Genomic DNA, 21123 nt, shown 5'->3' with positions numbered 1-21123 from the left:
ATGGGGTGGGGTGGGAACCTACCTGGGGACAGAGGGGGGACCTGGAGGTGCTCGGATTTTGGCCAGCCCCCAGCAGCCCCAGCCTCCCCCGGCCCACCTCACACCTGGTCCACCCTAACACCTGGAGTGGGCCCACGCTCCTGGACACACAGGGTGCCCGCTCAAGCACAGCCTAGGCCCAGCCTACCTGGTCGCAGGTACAGTGTCACTTTTTGTGGGGACAGCTGCTTCCAGGCCCCCTCCAGGTCCTGCTGGGGTTCGGCGAGGCTCCTGGGGTCCATTATGTCATCAGCCGCGCAGCCCTTCTTCAGCAGCTGCTCCCGGGTGTCACAGCGAACGGAGTCCGGCTCCCCTTGCCCTGTGAAGTTCTGGGAGGGGGCAGTCACGGGTCGGGAGGGGCCCCACAGCAGGGGCTGCAGGGGGCTGCTGGACCCTTGGAACTGAAGACCCAGCCCTGTCCCCCCCTCAACTGCACTTGGAATTTGGGACAGAGTCCTCGGACGAGTTGACCGCCTCCCAGCAGCGTCTCTCTGGGCTCCAGCACACACTCGGACCCTGGGGAGCAGACCACTCCCCACCCTCGGCCTCCCCAGCAAAACGCCTGGGGTCCAGTCTCCTGCCCAAAGGCTGATGGAGAGAGTCGGCAGCTGGCCCCAGGGCAGGGAGCAGGCCTTCAGCTCCTCTTCCCCGGGAGCGGCTTTCCCCGGGAGCATGAGCAGCTCTCAGCCAGCGGGCAGCCCAGGAACCCCGGGCCACAGACCAGAGCCCCCGCAAACGTCCTGGCAGTTCAATGGGAAATGCAGAAAGAGGGGAGCAGGGTCCTGGGCCTAGGGGGCTGGATTACTCTGTCCCCAGAGGCCCCTGGATTCCGACTCGGGCGTGTTTGGTCCTGGCCCTGGGCCAGCACCCGCTGCATCAAAACTGTTAAATCACAGAGCGTTGAGAGGCGACTGGATGAGCTGCCGCTCTCACAGTGCACTCAGAGCAGCCCAGAAGCATGGGGTGGGCTAGTGCCGGCATGGGGTGGGGGGAGGGAGGCTGACCCTTCCCAGGCAGCGTATCCCTGTTTGTTTGACCTGTGACACTGTGTTAACGCCTGACACTGTGTTAATGCCTGACGTACTCAAGAACTAAAAGCAATCGACAAGAGAAAAGAAACCTGAGATGCAGCCCAGACAGAACAAGTGAGCCTCCCTGTCTTTATTTCAAATGACCAGCATGACCTCAGGAAGGCGGGGGCTCCAATCTGCCCAGGAACGTCCACACCCAGGCTTGGACCACATTCCTCAGGCCAAAGAACACAGATGATCCCAGCAGCACTGGGCTCTATGTGGGTGTCACTGCGGTGACAGCTGGTGACTCTAAAGCCTCTCTCTGCACGTGCCAGGACTGGGAGAGACAGGAGATGTGCCGAGGAGGCTGGAGGCCTGAGGCCCTGCTCAGGAGAAGGAGCCAGGGACCCTCAGAAAAGTACAGACTCTGGGCCAGGGCAAGGGAAGGGCAGGCCAGCCTGGGGCAGCTGTCTGTCCAGAAAGCAAGACAGTGCTCAAAAATAAAGAGGCACAGAGCCCACGGGAAGGGGTGGTGCCACCCGGGGCCATAGGGCGGTCACAGTGTGAACAGCACTCACAGAGCGTAGGCTACTGGCCGGTGCTGGTTTGGGGGCAGACCCATATCTGCCAGCCTCAGAGGGCCCCCCCACAAGCCAGCCCCGCTGCCGGCTGCCAGGGCAGACAGTGGCATGGTGTGGCGAAGCCTGGCAGATGCCACCTTACCACAGTGACCAAAGTGTACCTCAACCAGAAGCCTGGGGCTCAGGGGCTGGAGGTTCCCGCCAGGCAGGGCCACGGCGGGCCATGGTCATTTCCTTCTGAGGTCATCACTTGGAAACACAGACTGTGACTTGAGAGGAGAGGGGGCAAGTCCCACCAGAGTCTGGCTTTTCACCACGTTCTGAGGCTGGCCTGTCCCCCCCACTCCTGGGTGCTGCATCTGCCTACTTCGGGAAGCCTATCTCCCGTGGCCTTGGATCAGGGCTCCCCCATAGTGGTGCTGCCTGAGTTACAGAAGGCCTCTGGGCAGCCTCCTGCCTTCAGCACAGGCGGGGGCGGGGCGGGGGTGGGGCTGGGGCTGGGGCCGGGGGGTGGGCCGGGGTGGGCTGGCCCAGGGCAGCCCTGTCAGACTAACAATCCCGTGGCCTCTGAGCTGCTTCTGTTCCCCACCTTCCAGGACTTGGAGATGGTGACCCTTGGTGGCCCTGGCTTCAGCAGCAGGGATGGGGCCCAGGCCAGGAGGGCAGGCAGGGCGAGGGCAGCAGAGGCGTCCATGTGGCTCTTACCAGCTTCTGGCACCAGGCGCAGCCAGGCCCCGACTGGACGCAGTCCCGGCAGGTGCTGACCTTGTACTTGGTACATTCCTGAGAGAGGGCTGGGGATACGGACAGGCAGGTGAGTGGCCCCGTGTCCACCCTGGCCTGCCATGTGGGGTGAGTGCAGCAGGAGGGTGGAGGGGGCCCTGGGAGAGGACAGGGCCAGGCAGCGTCTGCGGCTCTACAGGGGCCCAGGAGGGGCTCCGAGTCGCCCCATGTCGGGGTGCAGAGCAGATACCCAGGAGGATAGCAGAGCCACACCTGCGGCTCTGCGGGGCAGAAGCCAGTGTGGGGTCCTTCCTCGGCCTCCCCGGTCCTCCCCATCTGGAACACCACGCGTGTAGTCACAGCCCTCCCCAAACTCACCAGACCCCAGGCGGAGCAGCCCCACCAGGGCGAGCAGCAGGGGGCCCCGGCCCAGCATGTCCTGTGGAGGGAGGGTCTTGGTGACTGAGGGGTCCTGTCCGTGGTGCCTTGGGGTGAGAACTGGGCTTAGCCAGCATGTGGCTCAGTGGGCCCCTTTCCCTTGGGGACAGTGCTCATCGGTGCTGTGGGACTCTGAGGCACCCATCCTCACCCTTGCTCCCCCAAACCCTGCATCTACCCCTGGCGCTCGGGGTGGGGCTCCCCCAGACCAGTGGCCCTGCCAAGCCCCACATCCCCGTCTTTTGGGAGATGGCCCTGTTCCTCCCAGAAAGACTGCAGTCAGGGCTCAGAGACGTCTTCCCGTTGGGCTCAGAGGCACAGCTCCCACCTGGTCTGGCTTCCTGAGGCAGCAGCAGGAGGCCCACCTCAGTCCCGGCCTCCCGCACCGGCTCTCCAAGGCCCCCACCTGGGACACGGGGTCAAGTTGAGGCAGCTGTGTCTGGTCCCACCTTTCCACCCACACCTCAAAGCTCCTCGCTGCCCTGTCTGGGGACCACCACTGTGCCCCAACCCTCAGCTGACCGGGCCTTGCAAGGAGCCCTACTCAGATGGTCCCCTCTTGTGAGGCCGCAGCTGCTCCGAGCAGAGTGGAGCAGTCCTCCCGGGATGCCCCAAACCAATGCAGTGGGTGAGCCCGTCGCTGGTTCTGGGGAGGGACCCATTTAAACACCATGCTCTCTCCGGGCTACCACAGAAGGACCCCCTCCCCATAAAACCCTCATGACCACCAGCAGGCGAACTCCTTGGGTCCCAAGTGGGGAAACGGAGGCCTTAGGCAGCAGGATGTGAGCAGGTGCCCCAGCACCTCCATGCACCCCCGAGAGGGGGAGCGCAACTTGGTTACAGCAGACCAACCCACAGACCACAGAGTCCTGACCTTGACCACAGGAAGCAGATGGGAAGGGCCACCACCTCCCTGTCACTCTGACTGTCACCATGCAAGGCCCCAAGGTGACTGGGAGCTGGAGGCTGCTAAGAATAGTCAGCCCCCCAGCCCCACACACCCCACAGTGGAGCCAGACCAAGGGTGCATCCGGCAGCGCAGTGGGTAGATGGATGAAGGCCAAGCTCCCGGAGGAGAGGCAGAGCCCAGAGGTGGGGCTGAGCGCTGGCTGGGCAGCAGGCTTGCCCCCATGTGGGAAGCGGTAGCAGCGCCGACCCCCAGCCCCTCCAGCCCCTGGGAGGCTTGGCAGAACCTTCCTGGGTACAAGGGTGCGTCCCTTGCCAAGATTAAGGTTCAAAGCCCTACAGGAGGCTACTTGAGAAGCCCAGGAGCCACTGACCTGCCAGACCTTTGCATCAGAGCTGCCCTTGACCTCCACCCACCCGCTGGGGAGGGTGCTATCGAAACCCAGCAACCTCAGGAAGTGGTGAGTGTCACCAAGTCCCAGTGCTGCCGCGGGCCAGCCGCCCGGGTACCACCCACCCCAAAGGAACGCCGAAAACCAGGACCCTAGTTCACCAAGAAGCAAGCTGGGAACTGGGTGGCCCTTGGAGAAACAGGACTGACCCTTCCTCACCTCGCACAGGGCCAGGGAGCTCCAGGCTGAGAGAGGAGGACCTGCCGGCACAGGGGCTGCGCCCGAGTCCCAGGACCCAGAGGTGGAGGCAGCAGGATGGCAGGTTCAAGGCCAGCCTGGGCAACTGGGTGAGGCCCATGGCAATGAGAGTAAAAAGAGCTGGGAGATGGCCCAGGGGCAGAGCACCCCTGGGCTCAGTCCCCAGTACAAAAAAAAAAAAAAAAAGAGGAGGGAAGGAAACTTGAGCAAGACCGCAGAGGGCGGAAAGCAGGTGTAGGGTAGGAGCCCGGTGGGAGGGCAGGACACAGGTGTAGGGTAGGAGCCTGGAGGGCAGGACACAGGTGTAGGGTAGGAGCCTGGAGGGCAGGACACAGGTGTAGGGTAGGAGCCTGGAGGGCAGGCTCCCACTACAGACACAGGCTGGCATCCTGCCGAACCCTAAGCAGAGCTGCCTGAGAAAACCCAGCTCCACTGGCCCCAGAGAACTTTGCATGGGAGCCTGGCGGGAGGGTCCTGCTCGGAGAAGGAAGCCACCTGTGCTGGGGGGTCAGTGGCCCCCAGATAAGCACGTTAGGTGGGGCCCGGGTGCCGGGAGGGGTGGAGACGGGAGGAAGCCGGGTCCTGATGGCCACGTCCCGCTCCCTCATTTGTGATGACAGTTCTCCCCCACCTTTTTTTTTTTTTTTTTAGTTGTGGTTGGACACAATACCTTTATTTATTTTTAAGAGGATCAAACCCAGGTCCTCACACGTGCCTGCCCACCTGCTTGTCCTGAGCCCAGGGACAGCCGTTCAAGTGCTCTGCCCCTGAGCCACAACCCCAACCCCCGGGTCTCTCCCCAAACTGGGGGGTCACGATGGTATCTTTTCGCAGCTGGCTCCAGGGGCTGGAACACCAATCGGTGGCCACAGGGCTCTGGGCAGGTCTGGGGGCAAGAGGGCCAACGGGAACACAGGCAGCAGAGACAGTTCCCCAGCCCCCCAGCCGGGAAGTCACGCGGCTTCAGTTTTAGGAGCCACGGTTTCTGACCAAACGGGGAAAATGAACCTCCAACCCCTATTAATCACCGTTTAGAACACTGCAGTGAAGACGGCTCAAGACAAGGAGAGACCCGAGCACAGGGACCACCGTCCTCTACAAGCTAAAGCCCGAACCCCAGGGAGGCAGCAGCCCCACAGCTTCTGCTGTGGACATAAAGGAGCGGCAATGAACACCTGCAAATTAGTTTTAAGAAATAAACAATCAGGAAATGGAAGATGTGTGTCTCAGGCGAGGGAAAACTCAAGAAGATGGTGGACCCTGAATATGACAGGTTTTGTGCATCATAAATTGCATAACAGGGGGCTGGGGCTGGGGCTCAGCGGTAGAGCGCTCACCTAGCATGTGCGAGGCCCTGGGTGCGATCCCCAGCACCACATACAAACAAATAAACAAAATAAAGGTACTGTGTCCAACTAAAAAATAAACATCTTTTAAAAATTGCATAAAGGAAGCTACTTGATATCTAGTGTACAAGGTGAAGGGTGCTCTTCATCTCTGAAGAGACCTTAGACACGCATAGCTTCTGAACGGGTCAGCATATCCTAGGAAAGACCACAGGCAGTGGACGGGAGAGTCACAAAAGCAGAACCCCCCTGGGAAATGACAGAAGTCACCCTCGCCCACGCCGGCCTGCCCACGGAGCACCCGGATCTCAGGCAGCTGTCAAATTGGAGGTTCTTAGCCTTTACCACCAGCGCCCTGCAGAATCGGGCCCAGCCACAAAACGCATGACCAACGGCTGAGGCCACTCAGGCTCACGGAGGAAAGTGAGCGGGTGGACGGCAGGGGTCATCTCCAGCTCCAAGGGAGGCAGCGAGAGTGCTCCTGATGTTCCCGCTGTCCCGTCTGGCTCTCTGCCGTAGGCTGGACAGCCCTGAGCTCCACAGTGCCCAGGGCTCTATTTGGAATCACTTCCCCAGATTCCCAACCTGCCAGGTTTTTTCCCTACTGCCCAGGTGTTTGGGGACAGTTACGTCATGGGAGGGGCCAAATGGGGCCTCAGGGCCCACTGGCACCTGCTCACACACCCCTCACTGGCTCCTCCAACAAGCCGCCCAGGGATGGGGCAGCCTGGGTGTCCAGGCTCTCAGAGGGTCGTGGACTGCCCGTGCCGAGGCCCACAGTCCCCGCTCCACCGAGTTTCCATCCAAATGCTCCAGCCTCACACCAGAAGGCCCACACGGGCCCCTCAGTGCTTGAAACTCCAGTGGGGGGACTGTGGCCGCGGGGCTGAGGGTCCGCACACCCCAGCCCTGGAGACTGAGAGAAGCCCGAGACCCTCTCCCCCAGGAGCGGGATCATGCCCCTGGAAGGGAGGTCTCAGACTGGCCAGACCACAGCACCCAGAGGCCAGCCCTGCCCGACGCCCTTCGCCAACAGGAAGTGAGGTCATGGCCAGTCATGGCCGGGGGAGGGGCAAAGGCCGTGAAAGGCCAAGGCCACGGCACTAAGGTCAGGGTCAACTCCAGGCAGGGGCAGTGGTTGTACAGAAATAGGACTGGGCCTTACCTGCAGGTCCACCCTGCTGGCTTTAGCACACTGCCCGAGTTCCCCATGTCCTCCTGGGTGGGGCTCTGTGCCTGCTCCCTATTCTACTGGGGGGACAGGGGACAGCTCTGAGAGTCTCATGAAGAAGCCCGGCCAGGTGATCCCTGTTGCCTTGACCCTGGGGGAGGGAGCAGTGTGGACACACCCGCCTTTGGAAGGCCTCAGGGCGGGGAGGAGACCCGCCCGGGTGCCACAGAGCAGGCCCCACGCATCACCTCTTCACCACAGGCTGCTCACGCACAGGGTGGGGTTCTGGACACCAGCCCTGTCCAAGGACTTGGGCCACGCCACAGGTCCTGCCCCAAGAAAGGGTCCCTTAGAAAGGCGACCAGAGGGGACTTTCCTGCCCAGGAGCAAAGAGTCATCGCCCCTGGCCCTGGCAGGGACTGGGCTCTGAGCCACGGCCAGACTGGAGGCAGACTCCCGCCAGGCTGACCGCACAGGCTTGCTGGAGAGTCAAGGCTGGCCCCAGCAAGCTAAGGCCGTGTCAGCACCGCCCACTGCAGCCAGGAGGCTGGGACAAGGGGCTCTCAGCCACGGGCTGCCCGCCCTCAGCCTGCTGCTGCCCTGCTGTGGAAGGCTCATGGCCCTGCACACTGCAGCAGAGTCCAGGAGGGGACCAGTGGTCCCCCTTGAGATCCAGTTTGTGCAGAGGAGAATGGACACTGGTCACAGTTAGGGCTCCGCCTCCTGTCTGGAGGGTGTCTCCAGGGGTCACCAGAGACTCCGGCCACCCAGGTGCGGGCTCGCTGAGTGGGGCTTCTCTGCAGCCTGGCCTCTACCTGAGGGCGAACCTGGCATTGCCACACCTGCACTGGCAAGCCACTGGGGACGTGGCTACAGGAAGGACCACGGTCACTGCAGAAAGGGGGGCCTGCAGGGGGCCTCTCCACAGAGCAGAGGCCCAGGCTGCACATGGCGCCTTCGGACCTCTCAGCCACCTGTCACCTACAGGACAACACCTGGCCTGAGTGACAGAGTAGCCGGGGAGCCCGAGGTGTCCCTGGGTCTCTTCCCCAGGGAAGCGAGACAGCTGGAGTCTGACAACGGGACCACCCCCACTTCACAGTTGGGGAAACTGAGTCCCAGGGGGCCAGGGGGCTGCTCACTCACGCCCCTTCCAGACGGTGAGCACAGAGCCCCCTCCCCTGCCCGGATGGAAGGAGGCTCCTCTGCAGAACTTCCCGTGAGGGGCCTTGCTGCCTGGGGCTCTCTCCCAGGTGGCCCGGATGACTGTGACTCAGCCTGCCTGTGCCCCTTTCTGTAGGAATGCCACTGGGGCCAGGCAGCCTGCGCTGAGCGAGCTGCGCTCCGCAGGGGAGTCAGGACAGGAAGCAGGCTTTTCGGCCTCTCTGCTGCCCGCAGAAGCTGCCCGTGTGCTCTTGCAGAGACGGCGGCCCTGGTGGCTAGACGCTCCACCTGTCCTGGTGCCTGAGAGCAGAGACCGACCTCAGAGGACCTGGTCTGTCAGATGCCGCAGCCCCAGGAAGGTCAGGTGGCCATGGGTCTGGGCCCTGTCGGGTGTCCACCCCTTGGTCCTACTTGGGTTGTGACCCCCGGCAGGCACTGGATTCAGGGCCCGAGGGCTCAGCCACCACTGCTCAGGGACCTCTGCCAGGGCCTCTCTGGGCGAAGGACTTCCTCCTTCATCTGAATGCTGTGGGGCAGGCTGGCCAGGCATCACCGTCCAGAGGCTTAGCCCAGACCTGGGTCCCCCCCACCCCCCGCAGAAGGCGAGCCCTCCAGCAGCTCCACCTGGAGCGCGGGGACCTCCCCAGGCCCCGGCCACCCCTCCTCCCGTTCCCCCTCCTCCACGCCTGGGCAAGTGTCGCTCCTGGGGAGGTGGGCAACAGCCCGCCTCCCTGCCCACAGCTCCCCCACCCGCCGGGCTCCACCATGGAGGCTCCTCAGTTACAGGTGCCCCTGGCACTCCTGTAGCTCTGCCCGGGGTGGCAGGCCACCTCCCCTTGCCGGGTCTCATTAAAGGGGCTGGGACTCACATTCCCAGGACCCCTTCCCGCTGGACGCCTGGACTGGGCGTCTGCACAGGTCCCCAGGGCCCACTCCAGGCCCAGAGCCGCAGGGAGTTGTTCCCCAGAAAAGCCGAGCACTGAGTGTCCCCCTTAGGACCACCCTGGCCACAGGCCGTACTCACCCACTCTGTCTCCTGGCGGCCTCGGCGCTGTGTAGGGCTGGACTGGCTGGGGCTTGCCCAGCTGCTTGCCAGGCTGGCTCGCGGTCTCCTCTGGAGGACACGGTGAAGGCCCAGTTGTGAGGCACGATGCTTCCTGTTCTCAGTCAGCTCCTCAGAGGAAGCAGAGTGACATGTGGCTGGTTGCCCCACTGGGGGCCCTCACCCCAGTTTCTCGGCTCACCTTCTGCAGCAGGCGGGACTAGAGACAGCCCCAAGCAAGGGCGGGACCTGCCTGCGTCTCTCTGCTGCTCTCCTGTTGGGAAGTGGAACCCTGTGAAATGGAGAACCGCTGGGGACCCCAGTCTCTGGTGCTGGTGACGGGTGGGTGGGAGACCGTCTGCAGACCAGACAGCAGAGGGAGCACGGAGCAGGAGGAAGGAGGCCGCCGAGCGAGGCCCCGGCAGGGCGGAGGCCGGGCACCAGCCCAGGATGGTGAGCATGGGCCAGGCAAGAGGGCACCTCCAGCACAGACTCCAGGAGGGACACGCAGACAGGGGGACCCTGGGACGACAGAAGACTCCAGCCCAGAGGCCCCACCGAGGCGGCCACTGGGTGGCCCAGGGCCGGGTGAGTCAGTCCTGCACCTGGAACACTCTGCCGATGTCTTATAAGATTAAAGAAAAGTAGAGAGTCTGCGTGCTCTGAGGGGAGGGAGGGGGAGGGACACAGGAGGACAGGAGGAAGAGAGGAGACCGTCAGATGGCCAAGACTCAGATCACCACCCTCAACCCTTCGTGAAAGATGTCCCTAGACGTGGACAGGCGGGTGAGAGTACAGTGGACGATGAAAAACTGAACCAAAATAGGTAAAACTCATGAAGTGTACAACCTGCTGGTTTACAAAATCATGGTAAAAATATCAGCAATGTGGAGGAGCAGAGGACAGGCGGACGGGCCACAGTGCTGCCCGTGTGATCCGGGAGGGGAACAGTACTCATTGGTGGGCATTTTGATAAAAAAATCTAAGGATATGCACACACAATGGTTCCGTCTCCTTCAGAGTATCAAGAGTGTGCATCATGGAAGAAAGGAAAGTACAGGGGCCCGGCGGCGGCTCAGTGTGGAGCGCTTGCCTGGCAGCGTGAGGCGCTGGGTTCGATCCTGAGCACCACATTCAAAAATTAAGCAAATAAAATAAAATAAAGGCCTGTGTCCATCTCCAGCTGTCTGCTGAAGCCGATCAGACCAAGCCTTCATGTCCAGTCTCCAGTCTGTGGAAATAGCCGGCACCGAGGAGCGTGCGACTGCCCTGCAGGGCACTGAGCTCAGTCCAGGCTGGAGAGGGCCCCGCGAGACAGCCACTGAGGGTCACGGAGAGCCAAGGAGGGGAGCCGGAGGTTTTGCAGGGGGAGTCTCGGGGTAAGAGACCTAGGGACACATCAAGCAATCACAAACATTGTCATTATTAAGAAGTTGTGGGGCTGTGGCTGGGGCTCAGCCGTCGAGCTCTGGCCTAGCACGTGCGAGGCCCTGGGTTCCATCCTCAGCACCACGTAAAAATAGATAAATAAAATAAAGATGTTGTGTCCAATACAACGGAAAAATAAATATTAAAAAAAAGAAGTTGTGGCTCTTTGCAGGTGAGATACTGTTTGTGGTGTGTGAAAGGGCCCATCTTTTAGAGCTCTGTGGTAAAGATGTGCTTCCAAATGACCAGGGTGAGCTGGGGTTGGGGAGGGGCTGGGAGCACCAAGGAGGTGTGCTGGGGACCTGTGTGTCCCCCACCCCTTTCCCCCCACTTTCATATGCACGTGAAATTTTCTCTAGGAATAGCAAAAAAAAAAAGTTTAGCTGGGTGCAGTGGCCACGCCTATAGTCCAGTGGCTCAGGAGACGGCTGCAGGAGGATCGTGAGTTCAAAGCCAGTCATCTTAGTGAGGCCCCAAGCAACTTGGTGGAACCCTGTCTCTGAATAAAATATAAAAGGGCTGGGGCTGGGGCTGGGTGGGTAAGCACCCCTGGGTTCATTCCCCAGTACCAAAAAAAAGACCCATTACGCAAACCCTGACAACTGTGCTGGTCTGACACAGCCACAGGAGTGTCAGAGTGGGCCTGGGGGACAGGGTTCCCTCTCTCTAACTTGCAGAACCTAATGTTAAAACACGTGGGACAACAGTAACCAGGTCGCTCCCGGGCTGCCAAGGAGATCGCACAGGCCTCCTGAGAGGGGGGATTCAGACACACTACAGCAAAATGAGCCCTGACCAGGAGAGCACTGAAGAAAACGCAGCACCCTGAAAAGCTGAAGGCGAACGTGGCATAGAATAAGCAAATGCACTGTGGCACGTTCAGGCTGGATTAATGAGCCACATTGACAACGTGACCTGGAGGGAGAGGATCAGGTCATTCATCTCAAAACCACAACATTCAGATTCTTCTCAGATCAGGTCCCACAGCAAAAAAAGGGGAAATAATCCAATTTAATAGTGTGCAAATGATCTGGTCGAACATTTCTTAAAAGAAGACACACAAATGTCTAACAAATATTTGAAAAAGTACTCAATGTGCTAAATCAAAACCGCAGGGAGCTGTCACCTCACCCCAGTTAGAATGGCTGTCACCATAAAGACGAAAACAAGTGCCAGTTAGAGTGCGGAGGAAGCGGAACTTGACGCACTGTTGGTGGGAAACAACGGGTACTGCCACCGCGGAGGAGAGTAGGGCGCTGCTCCAGGCCTGCGAATACAAGCAGCAGTGACCGGCACGGCCTGGGCAGAACCCCGGAGGGTCTCGGGGCCTCCCAGGTTCACGGCCGCGCTGCTGGCAGGGCGCCCAGGCATCCACCCCAGGGCACGCGGATACGGAGGGCGCAGCACAGGTGCGTGGTGGCAGGTGAAGGACGCTCGCTCAGTGGGACACATTAGCACAGAGCGACGGACACCAACGTTCTTACTCTTTCTGGAGCTAAAAATTGCTCCAAGGAAACCAAGAGCAGAGCAGCCATGGGCAGAGCTGGGGGAGGCCGGGACCGTCGGGTCAGGGGCGGCTGGACAGGAGGAATGAGTTCCCAGGCTGCAGAGCGCAGGAGACAACCAGGCGGACAATAATCAACTGCATATTTCAAAACAGCTCGCAGGATTTTCAATGTTCTCAACACAGAGAAATGATAAGTATTCAAGGGAAATGCCAGTTACCCTGATCCTATTGTCACGCGCTGGGCATGTGTCCAAATACACACTGGACCCCACAAGTGTGCACCTGAAGAATGAGAATACACAGAGTTTTTAAAAGCCACACGTTTTACCTTTAAAGAGGAACGGGGGGACCCAGAGCCCCCAGCAGGAGGACCTGCTGGGCTGACGGAACATTCCGGCGATCGTGGTCATGATGGCGCGGCTCTGCAAACCAAGAAAATCAATGAAGGGCCCTGAAGACAGCGAGCGTGGGCACGTGGATTCTGCCTTCAGAACCTTCCTCCTCGCAGTTTAAAATGGCACGAAGCTACAGGTACTTCTGGTGCCAGCTGAACCGGAGCCAGTGTGGGCTACTGGCCCTCCAAGGCCAATCACAGTGGACCGCGGCTCACGGAATAAGATAACGGACAGACCAGGCGATAATCAGAGCTTGGGAAAGGGCTGATACGGTGGCAAGAGCACTGTTTCCTCCCCCGCCGTAGTGCCTGGCTTAGATTTACGGCAGCACTGGAGGCCTGACCAAGAGAGGCCCTCCTTCCTGACCAGGGCGGCCAGGGGGTCCCTGAGGCTGGAGTGCATGGGGGGAGCCCCCGTCTTAGTTTCCTTCTCCTGGTGGACCCCAAGGTAGAATCCTGACCCACAGCTACAGCAGAGAAGGACAGCAAGAGTCCCTTTGTCCCAGAGATGAACCAGTTACAGGAAGAAGGGCCAGGAGGCTCACACCCTGCGTTGTGGGCGGAGGACTGGGCGAGGGTCCTCAGAGCCCAGGAGGGTAGGGAAGGTCATAAGGAGGAGACCAGGAGAGGGAACCAGAAGGCTGAGTTCAAGTTCCAGGCTCGCCCTGAGCTGGGCAGGTGTGGAAACGACCCAAGAGCTTTGAGAACTGCTGTGGGCGGGCCTCCGCCAGGGTCGCAGACTGCACCAGAGGGATTCAAGTGTGAGGTGGACACAGACCCCCTGCCAGGCTCTGAACTCACCCTGAATCACTGCCCACGAGAGGCAGGTCTGGACCTGTGGCCCGGCCTAACCAGATTGATTGCAAGAACAGAACGAGATGCCGTCCCGAGGATCCTGATGACCAGTCTCGTTGAATGATGTCCAGAGTGCCCAGACCACAAGCTAGGACTGTTCCAACAACGACAGAGAACACCCAGAGGCCTTGTGAGAGAAAAGATGACCGTCAGACACCAACATGCGGATGCCCCTGTTGAAATGCTCTCACTGTCTGAGTCGGGGTGGACAGGGCCTGAGGAGATAGAGGCAAAGGCGAGAATTCCCAGGAGGATGCGGAAGTACGAAAACAGGCCTGTGGACGTTGAGAGTCGACAACACAACAGCAGAAGTAGACATTGCCGAATGGGTTTAACAGGACAAGGTGAAGGCAGAGGAGGAAGAGTGAGTGGACATGGAGACCCGCGTGTCAGCGTGGGTGACAGAGAGCCCAGGGGAAACGTGCTCAGGGAACAAGAACGCCGGCAGCACGCGTCCCTGGATCCCGGCAGAGAGAGCAGGGGGGCACAGAAGAGAGGACTGAAGCTCTAGTGCCTAAAGCTCCCCCAAACTGGTGAACATGCACATTCAGACGCAAGAAGTCGGTGAACATCAGAAAGGACGGGCTCAAAGAGAACCTGCTCCCTTCATCTCACTCAGGTTGTGACAACAGAAGAGGAAGAAAGGAGTCTTGAAAGCCACCGTGGGGGAGGGGTGGGGGGAGGGGTGGGGGGAGGGGAGTGGGGGGGAGGGTGAGACACCTGCAGGTGGGGGGTGGGGGAGTGGGGAGGGGTGGGGGTGGGGGAGTGGGGATGGAGGTGGGGGAGGGAGGTAGGGGGTAGGGTAAGACACCTGCAGGTGGTGGGGAGGGGTGGGGGGAGGGGAGTGGGGGGGAGGGTAAGACACCTGCAGGTGGGGGGTGGGGGAGTGGGGGTGGGGGAGTGGGGATGGGGTGGGGGAGGGGGTGGGAATGGAGGTGGGGGAGGGGGTAGGGGGTAGGGTAAGACACCTGCAGGTGGGGGGTGGAGGGATGGAGGTGGGGGAGTGGGGATGGGGTGGGGGAGGGGGTGGGAATGGAGGTGGGGGAGGGGGTAGGGGGTAGGGTAAGACACCTGCAGGTGGGGGGTGGAGGGATGGAGGTGGGGGAGTGGGGATGGGGTGGGGGAGGGGGTGGGAATGGAGGTGGGGGAGGGGGGAGGGGGTAGGGTAAGACACCTGCAGGTGGGGGGTGGAGGGGTGGGGGTGGGGGAGTGGGGATGGGGTGGGGGAGGGGGTGGGAATGGAGGTGGGGGAGGGGGGGAGGGGGTAGGGTAAGACACCTGCAGGTGGGGGGTGGAGGGATGGAGGTGGGGGAGTGGGGATGGGGTGGGGGAGGGGTGGGAATGGAGGTGGGGGAGGGGGTAGGGGGTAGGGTAAGACACCTGCAGGTGGGGGGGTAGAGGTGGGGGGTGGGGGTGGGGTGGGGGTGTAGAGGTGGCGGTGGGGGGGTGTGGGTGTGGGTGGGTGGGGTGGAGGTGGAGGGTGGAGATCAGGGGTGTAGGGGGTGGGGGTGGTGTGGGGGTGTGGGGATTGGGTTGGGGTGGAGGTAGGGGGTATGGGGGGTGGGGGTGGTGTGGGGGGGTGGGGGTGGGAGTGGGGGTGGGGTTGGGGTGGGGGTGGAGGGTGGAGATCGGGGGTGTAGGGGGTGGGGGTGGTGTGGGGGTGTGGGGGTTGGGTTGGGGTGGAGGTGGGGGGTATGGGGGGTGGGGGTGGGAGTGGGGGTGGGGTTGGGGTGTAGAGGTGGCGGTGGGGGGGTGTGGGTGTGGGTGGGTGGGGTGGAGGTGGAGGGTGGAGATGGGGGGGTGTAGGGGGTGGGGGTGGTGTGGGTGTGTGGGGGTGTGGGGGTTGGGTTGGGGTGGAGGTGGGGGGTGTAGGGGGTGGGGGTGGTGTGGGGGTGTGGGGATTGGGCTGGGGTGGAGGTAGGGGGTATGGGGGGTGGGGGTGGGAGTGGGGGTGGGGTTGGGGTGGGGGTGGGTAAGACACCTTCAGAGGAACAACCCCCCCACCCCCCACCCCCACCCCACCCCCACCCCCGGGAGCTCAGATTCCTCATCTGAAAACCTGCAGGCCAAGGGATCACAGAACAGTTTTTAGAGACATTAAAGAAAAGAACTCTCAACCCAGATTTCTGTATCCATCAAAACTATTCCTCATGAATGAAAGGAAAATAAAGATATATTCTTAGATGAAGGAAAACTAAGGGAATTTGTTCCCAGAAAACATAGTGGAAATAAATTGCAGGCCAAAGGGAAATGATCCCAGAGAGAAACCTGGAAACTTAGAAATGAAGACAGAGCTGTGGAAAGGAGAAGTATCAGGGCCAACACCACTGGCCACTTTTTTCTTAAGTTCCTTCAAACGCATCAAACACAAAACTTGCATCATGGTCTGGTGGGCTTTCGACATACGGATGTAAACTACAAGACCAGCACAGCGCCAAGGGGTGGGGCACACAGGAAGGGGCAGAGTTGCCAGCCGTCTCTGCACTTCCCTGGGAGACAGCGAGGTTGTGGGTGTCAATCCCTGGAGCATAAGCCAAGAGCCAATGGGTGAACTCAGACGTGACGTATAAATATCTATGCAACTCATAACTGCACAGGAAAACGGAAAACAAAACTGAACAGCCTGCCTAACTCCAGCCATTTCAGATCACACGGAGTCCAAGACAAATGCAGGCCGGTGGGGTCTTTAAACCCTGACCGAGTGGGCTGGGGCTGTCACTCAGTGGTAGAGTGCTTACCTAGCACCTGTGAGGCACTGGGTTCCATTCTCAGCACTGCATAAACATAAGGTGCTGTATCCATCTTCAACTAATAAATAAATAAATAAGTGACCCAACTCTGCTGCTCATATGAAACCCATTTTGCAGGTGGTGATGCAGGTAGGAGAAAGGGAAGGGGTCAGAAAGATGCACCATTCAAATTCCAACCCAGAGAAATCTGAGACCCGATGCCTGCACTGCGGCTGTGCAACACGGACAGCTGTGGTGGTGTCCAGATGGCACTCCATGACAGAGCTCTGTCCAGAGGAAGCCGGGGCAATCCCCAGTGTCTGTGCACCCAGCAGGAGTTCAGGGAAGGAGGTGGTCTGTGAAGCCAGGGCTGGCCCATGGGGGCAGGAAGGTCACTTGGGGGCAAAGCTGGGGACCTGCAGCAGTAGGAGGCGGAACACAGCTCAGTTTGGGAAGTGTGGGGCTCTCTGGGCTGTGGCCATGGATGGATGCGATGGCACAGGAGGCAAGAGGGGCCAGGCAAGCATCCAATGACAGCAGGAGCCGTCCAGCAAGAGGGGACCCGGCCAGGCTGGGGTGTGCAGGGGACAATGAGGACCTGGACTTCCTGCAGGACATTGACCTCCTCAGGGAGGCCCCCCGAGGACAGGACAGCCCTTCCTGACCTTGTGTCCCTTTGCAGACCCTGTTCCACTGTCCCTCACTTGGTACTTGTCCCTTGGTACTTGTCCCTTGGTACTTGTCCCTTGGTACTTGTCCCTTGGTCCTTGTCCCTCACCCCACATATGATGCACGTCTGGGGTCAGAGGCTGCTGGCTTTTCTTGATGTGAGGGTCCAACAAGTACTTGGAGCTTTTAATACAAAATCCAGGCCTGGCCAGGTCAGGGGAGACCACAGCTCGGAGGAGCATGAGAGAGTGGTGGCTGGAGAAGGCCGTGGCGGGGCGCCAGGCTGGAGGGCCGGTCCCCAGAGCCCTGCGAGCTTAGGGCCGCTGCAGCTTCTTTGGAGGAGGAGTCTCCTGGTCCAGGCTAGAAGTTGGGGTACGTTCTGACCTGCACGTGCTGAGGAGCAGCTCCGGCAGGCACCAGGGCCACGGTCTCCTGGCCTCTCAGCAGCGGCAAGCAGCCTTCTGGGGTCCTCTATGCCCTGGGCCAGCTAGAAGGTCCATTCCCACCTTCTGGGCAGCGCCTTCTAGAAACAGCCCAGTGGGGGGCTTTGCTGTGGATGGATGGTGGGGCTCCCTGTGCAGAGGGTGCATGCCCTGCCTTCCAGAACGCTGGGTCAGCTCCAGAGAAGAGCAGGCCAGCAGCAGGCAGGACAAGGGGGGACCCTGGAGGTCCAGCCTGGGCAGAGCGGGCAGCCAGGGGTGCATAGAAAGGAGAAGGGAGACTGTTCCCGTCCCCTCCCATCCAGAGCACTGTCCTGTGTCCCCGCCTCGCTTTACCCGGCCACCCTCCCCACGCAGCCCAAGAGCAGGGCAGGGGCTCCTTGGTGACAGGCGGTGCCGTGGTTTGGGTGTGAATGTCCTGCCAAGGCTCAAGGTGGCCCCAGTGCATCATGTTGGGAGAGGGAGCCCTCTGAGAGGTGATTGGGCCCTGAGGCTCTGACTGCTCAGGCACTAACACATTCATGGGTCCACACTGAAATGCGTTTGGGACTGTGCTCCCTACCATAACGCTTCCTGGCCACCATAAGGTGAGTACCTTCCTCTGTCACATGCTATGATGTTGTCCCTCATCACAGGCTCCAGAACAAGGGAGCCAACCCACCAAGGACCGTGCTGGGGATGTAGGTCAGTGGTAGAGCACTCCCCAACCATGGACTGAAACCTATAAAATTGTAAGCCATAATAAATCTTTTCTCTTTTTAAATTGTTGTTCTCAGGCATTTTGTCACAGCAATGGTAAGCTGAGGAACACCGGCAGGATGCTGGAAAGTCCCACCGAGGAAACCCCATTTGCACAGAGGCTGAAGGTTAAGAGGCTCCCGTGGTGGAGAATGTGCGACAGGGGCTCAGGCCCAGTGCACAGAGGTGCTGGGCTAGCACTGAGGGGAGGCTGGAGGCTGAGCCTGGGGGCCTGGTGAGGGAGGAGAACTTAGAGGCCAGCACCACTCACAGAGGCACCAGTGGTCCAGTCCCGCAGAGGAACAGGGAGAGGAATGAGCCATCAGCCCAGAGCCAGGACACACTTGGTCCCTGGAGAACTCTACGTGGGAGCAGAGCAGAGCTGGTCAGCATTCCGGGCCTCAGCCTCCTTCTCTGGCTTTGCTTTTCTGGCCCCTCCCCACCTCCCCTCCCCAGTGGCTGGCGCCTAGCTCTCCCTCCTGACCAGCCCTGCCTTTTGCTGTGTCTGCCCCCAAGGTTGCCTCTTCTTGTTTTCTGACTGACTTCCTCCTGCAGGGTGGAATCAGGCAGAGGCAGGAGGCGGGGCTGACAGGAGGCAGGGCGTAGGAGGGGTGAGCCCAGAAAACCACCACGGGACTCTGTTCTCCCTTGATCCCCTGAGCCACACAAGACAGGCAGGCGAGACCCCAGGCCCTGTGGGAAGAGGTGGGGGTGGGGCCACTGCAGCCCCAGTGCTGACCACAACTCCCACAGCCAGCTCCCCACACAGCCCAGGCCCAGGACAGGCGCTTCCTCCTCACCCTTCCTCTCTGTGGCTTCTCCCTTTGTGGGAGGTAGCATCCTGCTTCCCTCTCTCACCCTAGGAGGTCTGGCTCCACCCCAGGAGGGGCTGGGGCTCAGGCCCAGTGCACAGAGGTGCTGGGCTAGCACTGAGGGGACCTGCATGGGACACCCATCCCTCATTAGACACAGCCGAGCTGACACTCTTCATATGTGGAGAATTATTCTGAGAAGTGTTTTCAGACCTGTGAGGGGGTGGGGTGGGGGAGACTTGGGTCTGATTCAAAGGAAATTGAGCAAGGAGAAAAATTAAGCAATTATCAACTCTGGAGGAAAACCAAAAAGTTGTATAAGGAAGATCATGTCATTGCAGTCTGTCCATATGGGCCAGCAATGAATGCATTCACATGATTAGAATAACAAAATTCTACATGGGTTAAAAATAAAACTGGGACACAGCTCTTTGGTGGTAGAAAGGGAACTAATGCCTTCTGGAAGGTCATAATGCTTTTCTGCCATTCAAACCTGATTCCTCTCTCTACTATCGAGGCCTGTGTAGGGGCTGACCTGTGTGGGGGCTGAAGGTTAGATGGGGTGCCTAAGCCTAGTCCAGGCCCAGTCTGGCCTGGGGGCTCTGCCTGCACTCAGTGTCACTTCTCTTTCTGGTTCTAACCAAATCACCATTTCCTGTTCAATGTGTGGGTTCCTGGAACCCCCAGACTACCTTGAAATTCTTCAGGACTGGGTGCCCCTGCATGTCAAGCCGTGCATCCACCCCCACGACTCTGTTCCCACTTCCTCAGCTCTTGGCCTGGCTGGGGGCAGGAGGGACGAAGGACGGAGGAGCCTGACCTGGGGCTGACGGCCCAAGCAATGGTGCACGTGGAGACACTCGGGGCCCTTCCTTCTCTGGGTGCGAGGACTGGTGAGGGCACATGGCAGGGTCCTGCAGAGGGGCTCAGTGAACACAAAGTCGAAGGCAGTAAGGCAGGTGAGTTCAGTCCCCGTTCTCTGGAGCATTTCCTAGAATCATGGTGATGTAATGGGCAGGAACCAAATGCTCCCCCTCGCCTCCCAGAGGTGGGTGGGATGGGACCTGGGCCTTCACCGGGGCTGGCCAGAGGATGGGGGAGGACAATTCCTCACTCCCCACCCCACACCGCAGGCATGTCTGACCACCTGCCTGGACCTCGGCTGCCCACACTTTCCCTCCTCAGGGTCCCACGCCAGGCCTCTGTGTGCCCTGCGACTCTCATGTCCCTAACGGTCAGGAGCTGCTCTTTTGGGTCTGCTGTGGCACTGTCACAGGGATGTGTCCGCCAAGAGGCAGTCAAGTGGTGGCGAAGGCCTGGGCCACTCCCTCGCTGCAGGGCCTGGCCGGCTTGGCCAGCACACAGGAGGGCTGTGTTGGCACCAGCGTGGAGGACAGCAGAGTGGGGACAGAGTTGGGAACCAACGCTGACGCCTCCCACGTGTCTCCCTCTCTCCACGACCCTGTCTGGACCTCTCCCGCCAGTTTCTCCTCCTCCCCAAGGGGACCCAAACTCCATCTGGCTCCCCAGCTCCCCCAGGATACCCCCGAGGGTGCTCCAATCTCTGCCCATCTGGGCCCAGGGGTGGCAGTGCGGCCAGGAGGGCATCTCTCCCTACCCTCGCCCTTCTGGGGGCCCTCATCCTGCAAGGCCACCCATCTTCCCCTCTTCCCCCGGGAAGCCCTGCAAGCTAGAGACTGCCTCCTCTCCTTCTCCCCTGAGGTCCTGACGGAAACGAGGGAGCTGCAGAGGGGCCCAGGCAGCCAGGGCAGGATGGCGACTGAGGAGGTCGGGCAGGGCCGGACCCAGGACGTGCAGAGGGTCTTCTGATGAGGTCCCCTTCCTGCTTGATGGAGGACCTCGTGGACTCGTGGGGACCTGACGAGCAGGCACTTCTGCACTCGTGCTCCCAAGCAGGGGACCCAACAGAAAAACTGAAACAGTCACGGGGACACGGGGGACACCAACCTGTAACAGTGAGGAGCGCGTGGACAGGAGGAGAGACGGACGGAGGAAACTCCAGAGACCATAAAAGGAACAGGCCCCACTCCCCAGCAGACTCCCAGCTCTGGGCCCTTCTCTCCCGAGAAGTCTCTCCCTGTTATCTTTTGTCTTTCAACAAACCTGCTTCTGCTGCTGTCTCTGTGTCCTGTTCTTCAATTCTTTGCTGAACAGAGACAATGAACTTACACCCCTAGATGGTAAAAGAGACGCCCCAGGGCTGGGCGGCTCCTTGCACACAGCGCTGAGCAGGTGAGCAGTGACCTCCGGCTGCAGAAAGCTGGGCTGCAGTGTGGGCCGCTGGCCGCACCTCCCAGGTCAGCTCTGGATGTCCTCCCCTTTTTGCATCCGTAAGAGGGGGTGAGGTACCTGCTGGAGCAGGTGACTTATTGGAAATTCCCAGAGGACACATGGGGTGGGGTCAGGGCCCAGCAGCCTGGCATGCAAGGTAGGGTAGGGCTGGAAGTCCCTCTA

At 60.4% G+C, this 21123-nt stretch overlaps 1 protein-coding gene across 1 annotated transcript in view; it reads right to left on the bottom strand.

Moving 5' to 3' along the window:
• Itgb2 (integrin subunit beta 2) overlaps positions 1-9417 on the bottom strand; it is a 13870-nt gene extending 4453 nt beyond the window's left edge. The window contains exons 1-4 of the mRNA XM_077110432.1: positions 9059-9417; positions 2735-2795; positions 2339-2427; positions 188-368 (exon numbers count right to left, since the gene is read on the bottom strand). Coding sequence (XP_076966547.1) covers positions 188-368; positions 2339-2427; positions 2735-2792 — 328 coding nt within the window. The 5' untranslated portion in view covers positions 2793-2795; positions 9059-9417. The remainder of the gene's footprint in view (positions 1-187; positions 369-2338; positions 2428-2734; positions 2796-9058) is intronic.
• Between the last annotated feature and the right edge of the window lie 11706 nt (positions 9418-21123).

This window comes from Callospermophilus lateralis, chromosome 10 (assembly GCF_048772815.1).
Source record: "Callospermophilus lateralis isolate mCalLat2 chromosome 10, mCalLat2.hap1, whole genome shotgun sequence".
Classification (NCBI taxonomy): Eukaryota; Metazoa; Chordata; class Mammalia; order Rodentia; family Sciuridae; genus Callospermophilus; species Callospermophilus lateralis.
Note: the sequence above shows the minus strand (reverse complement) of the source record. Positions and strands in the feature narration are given on the sequence as shown.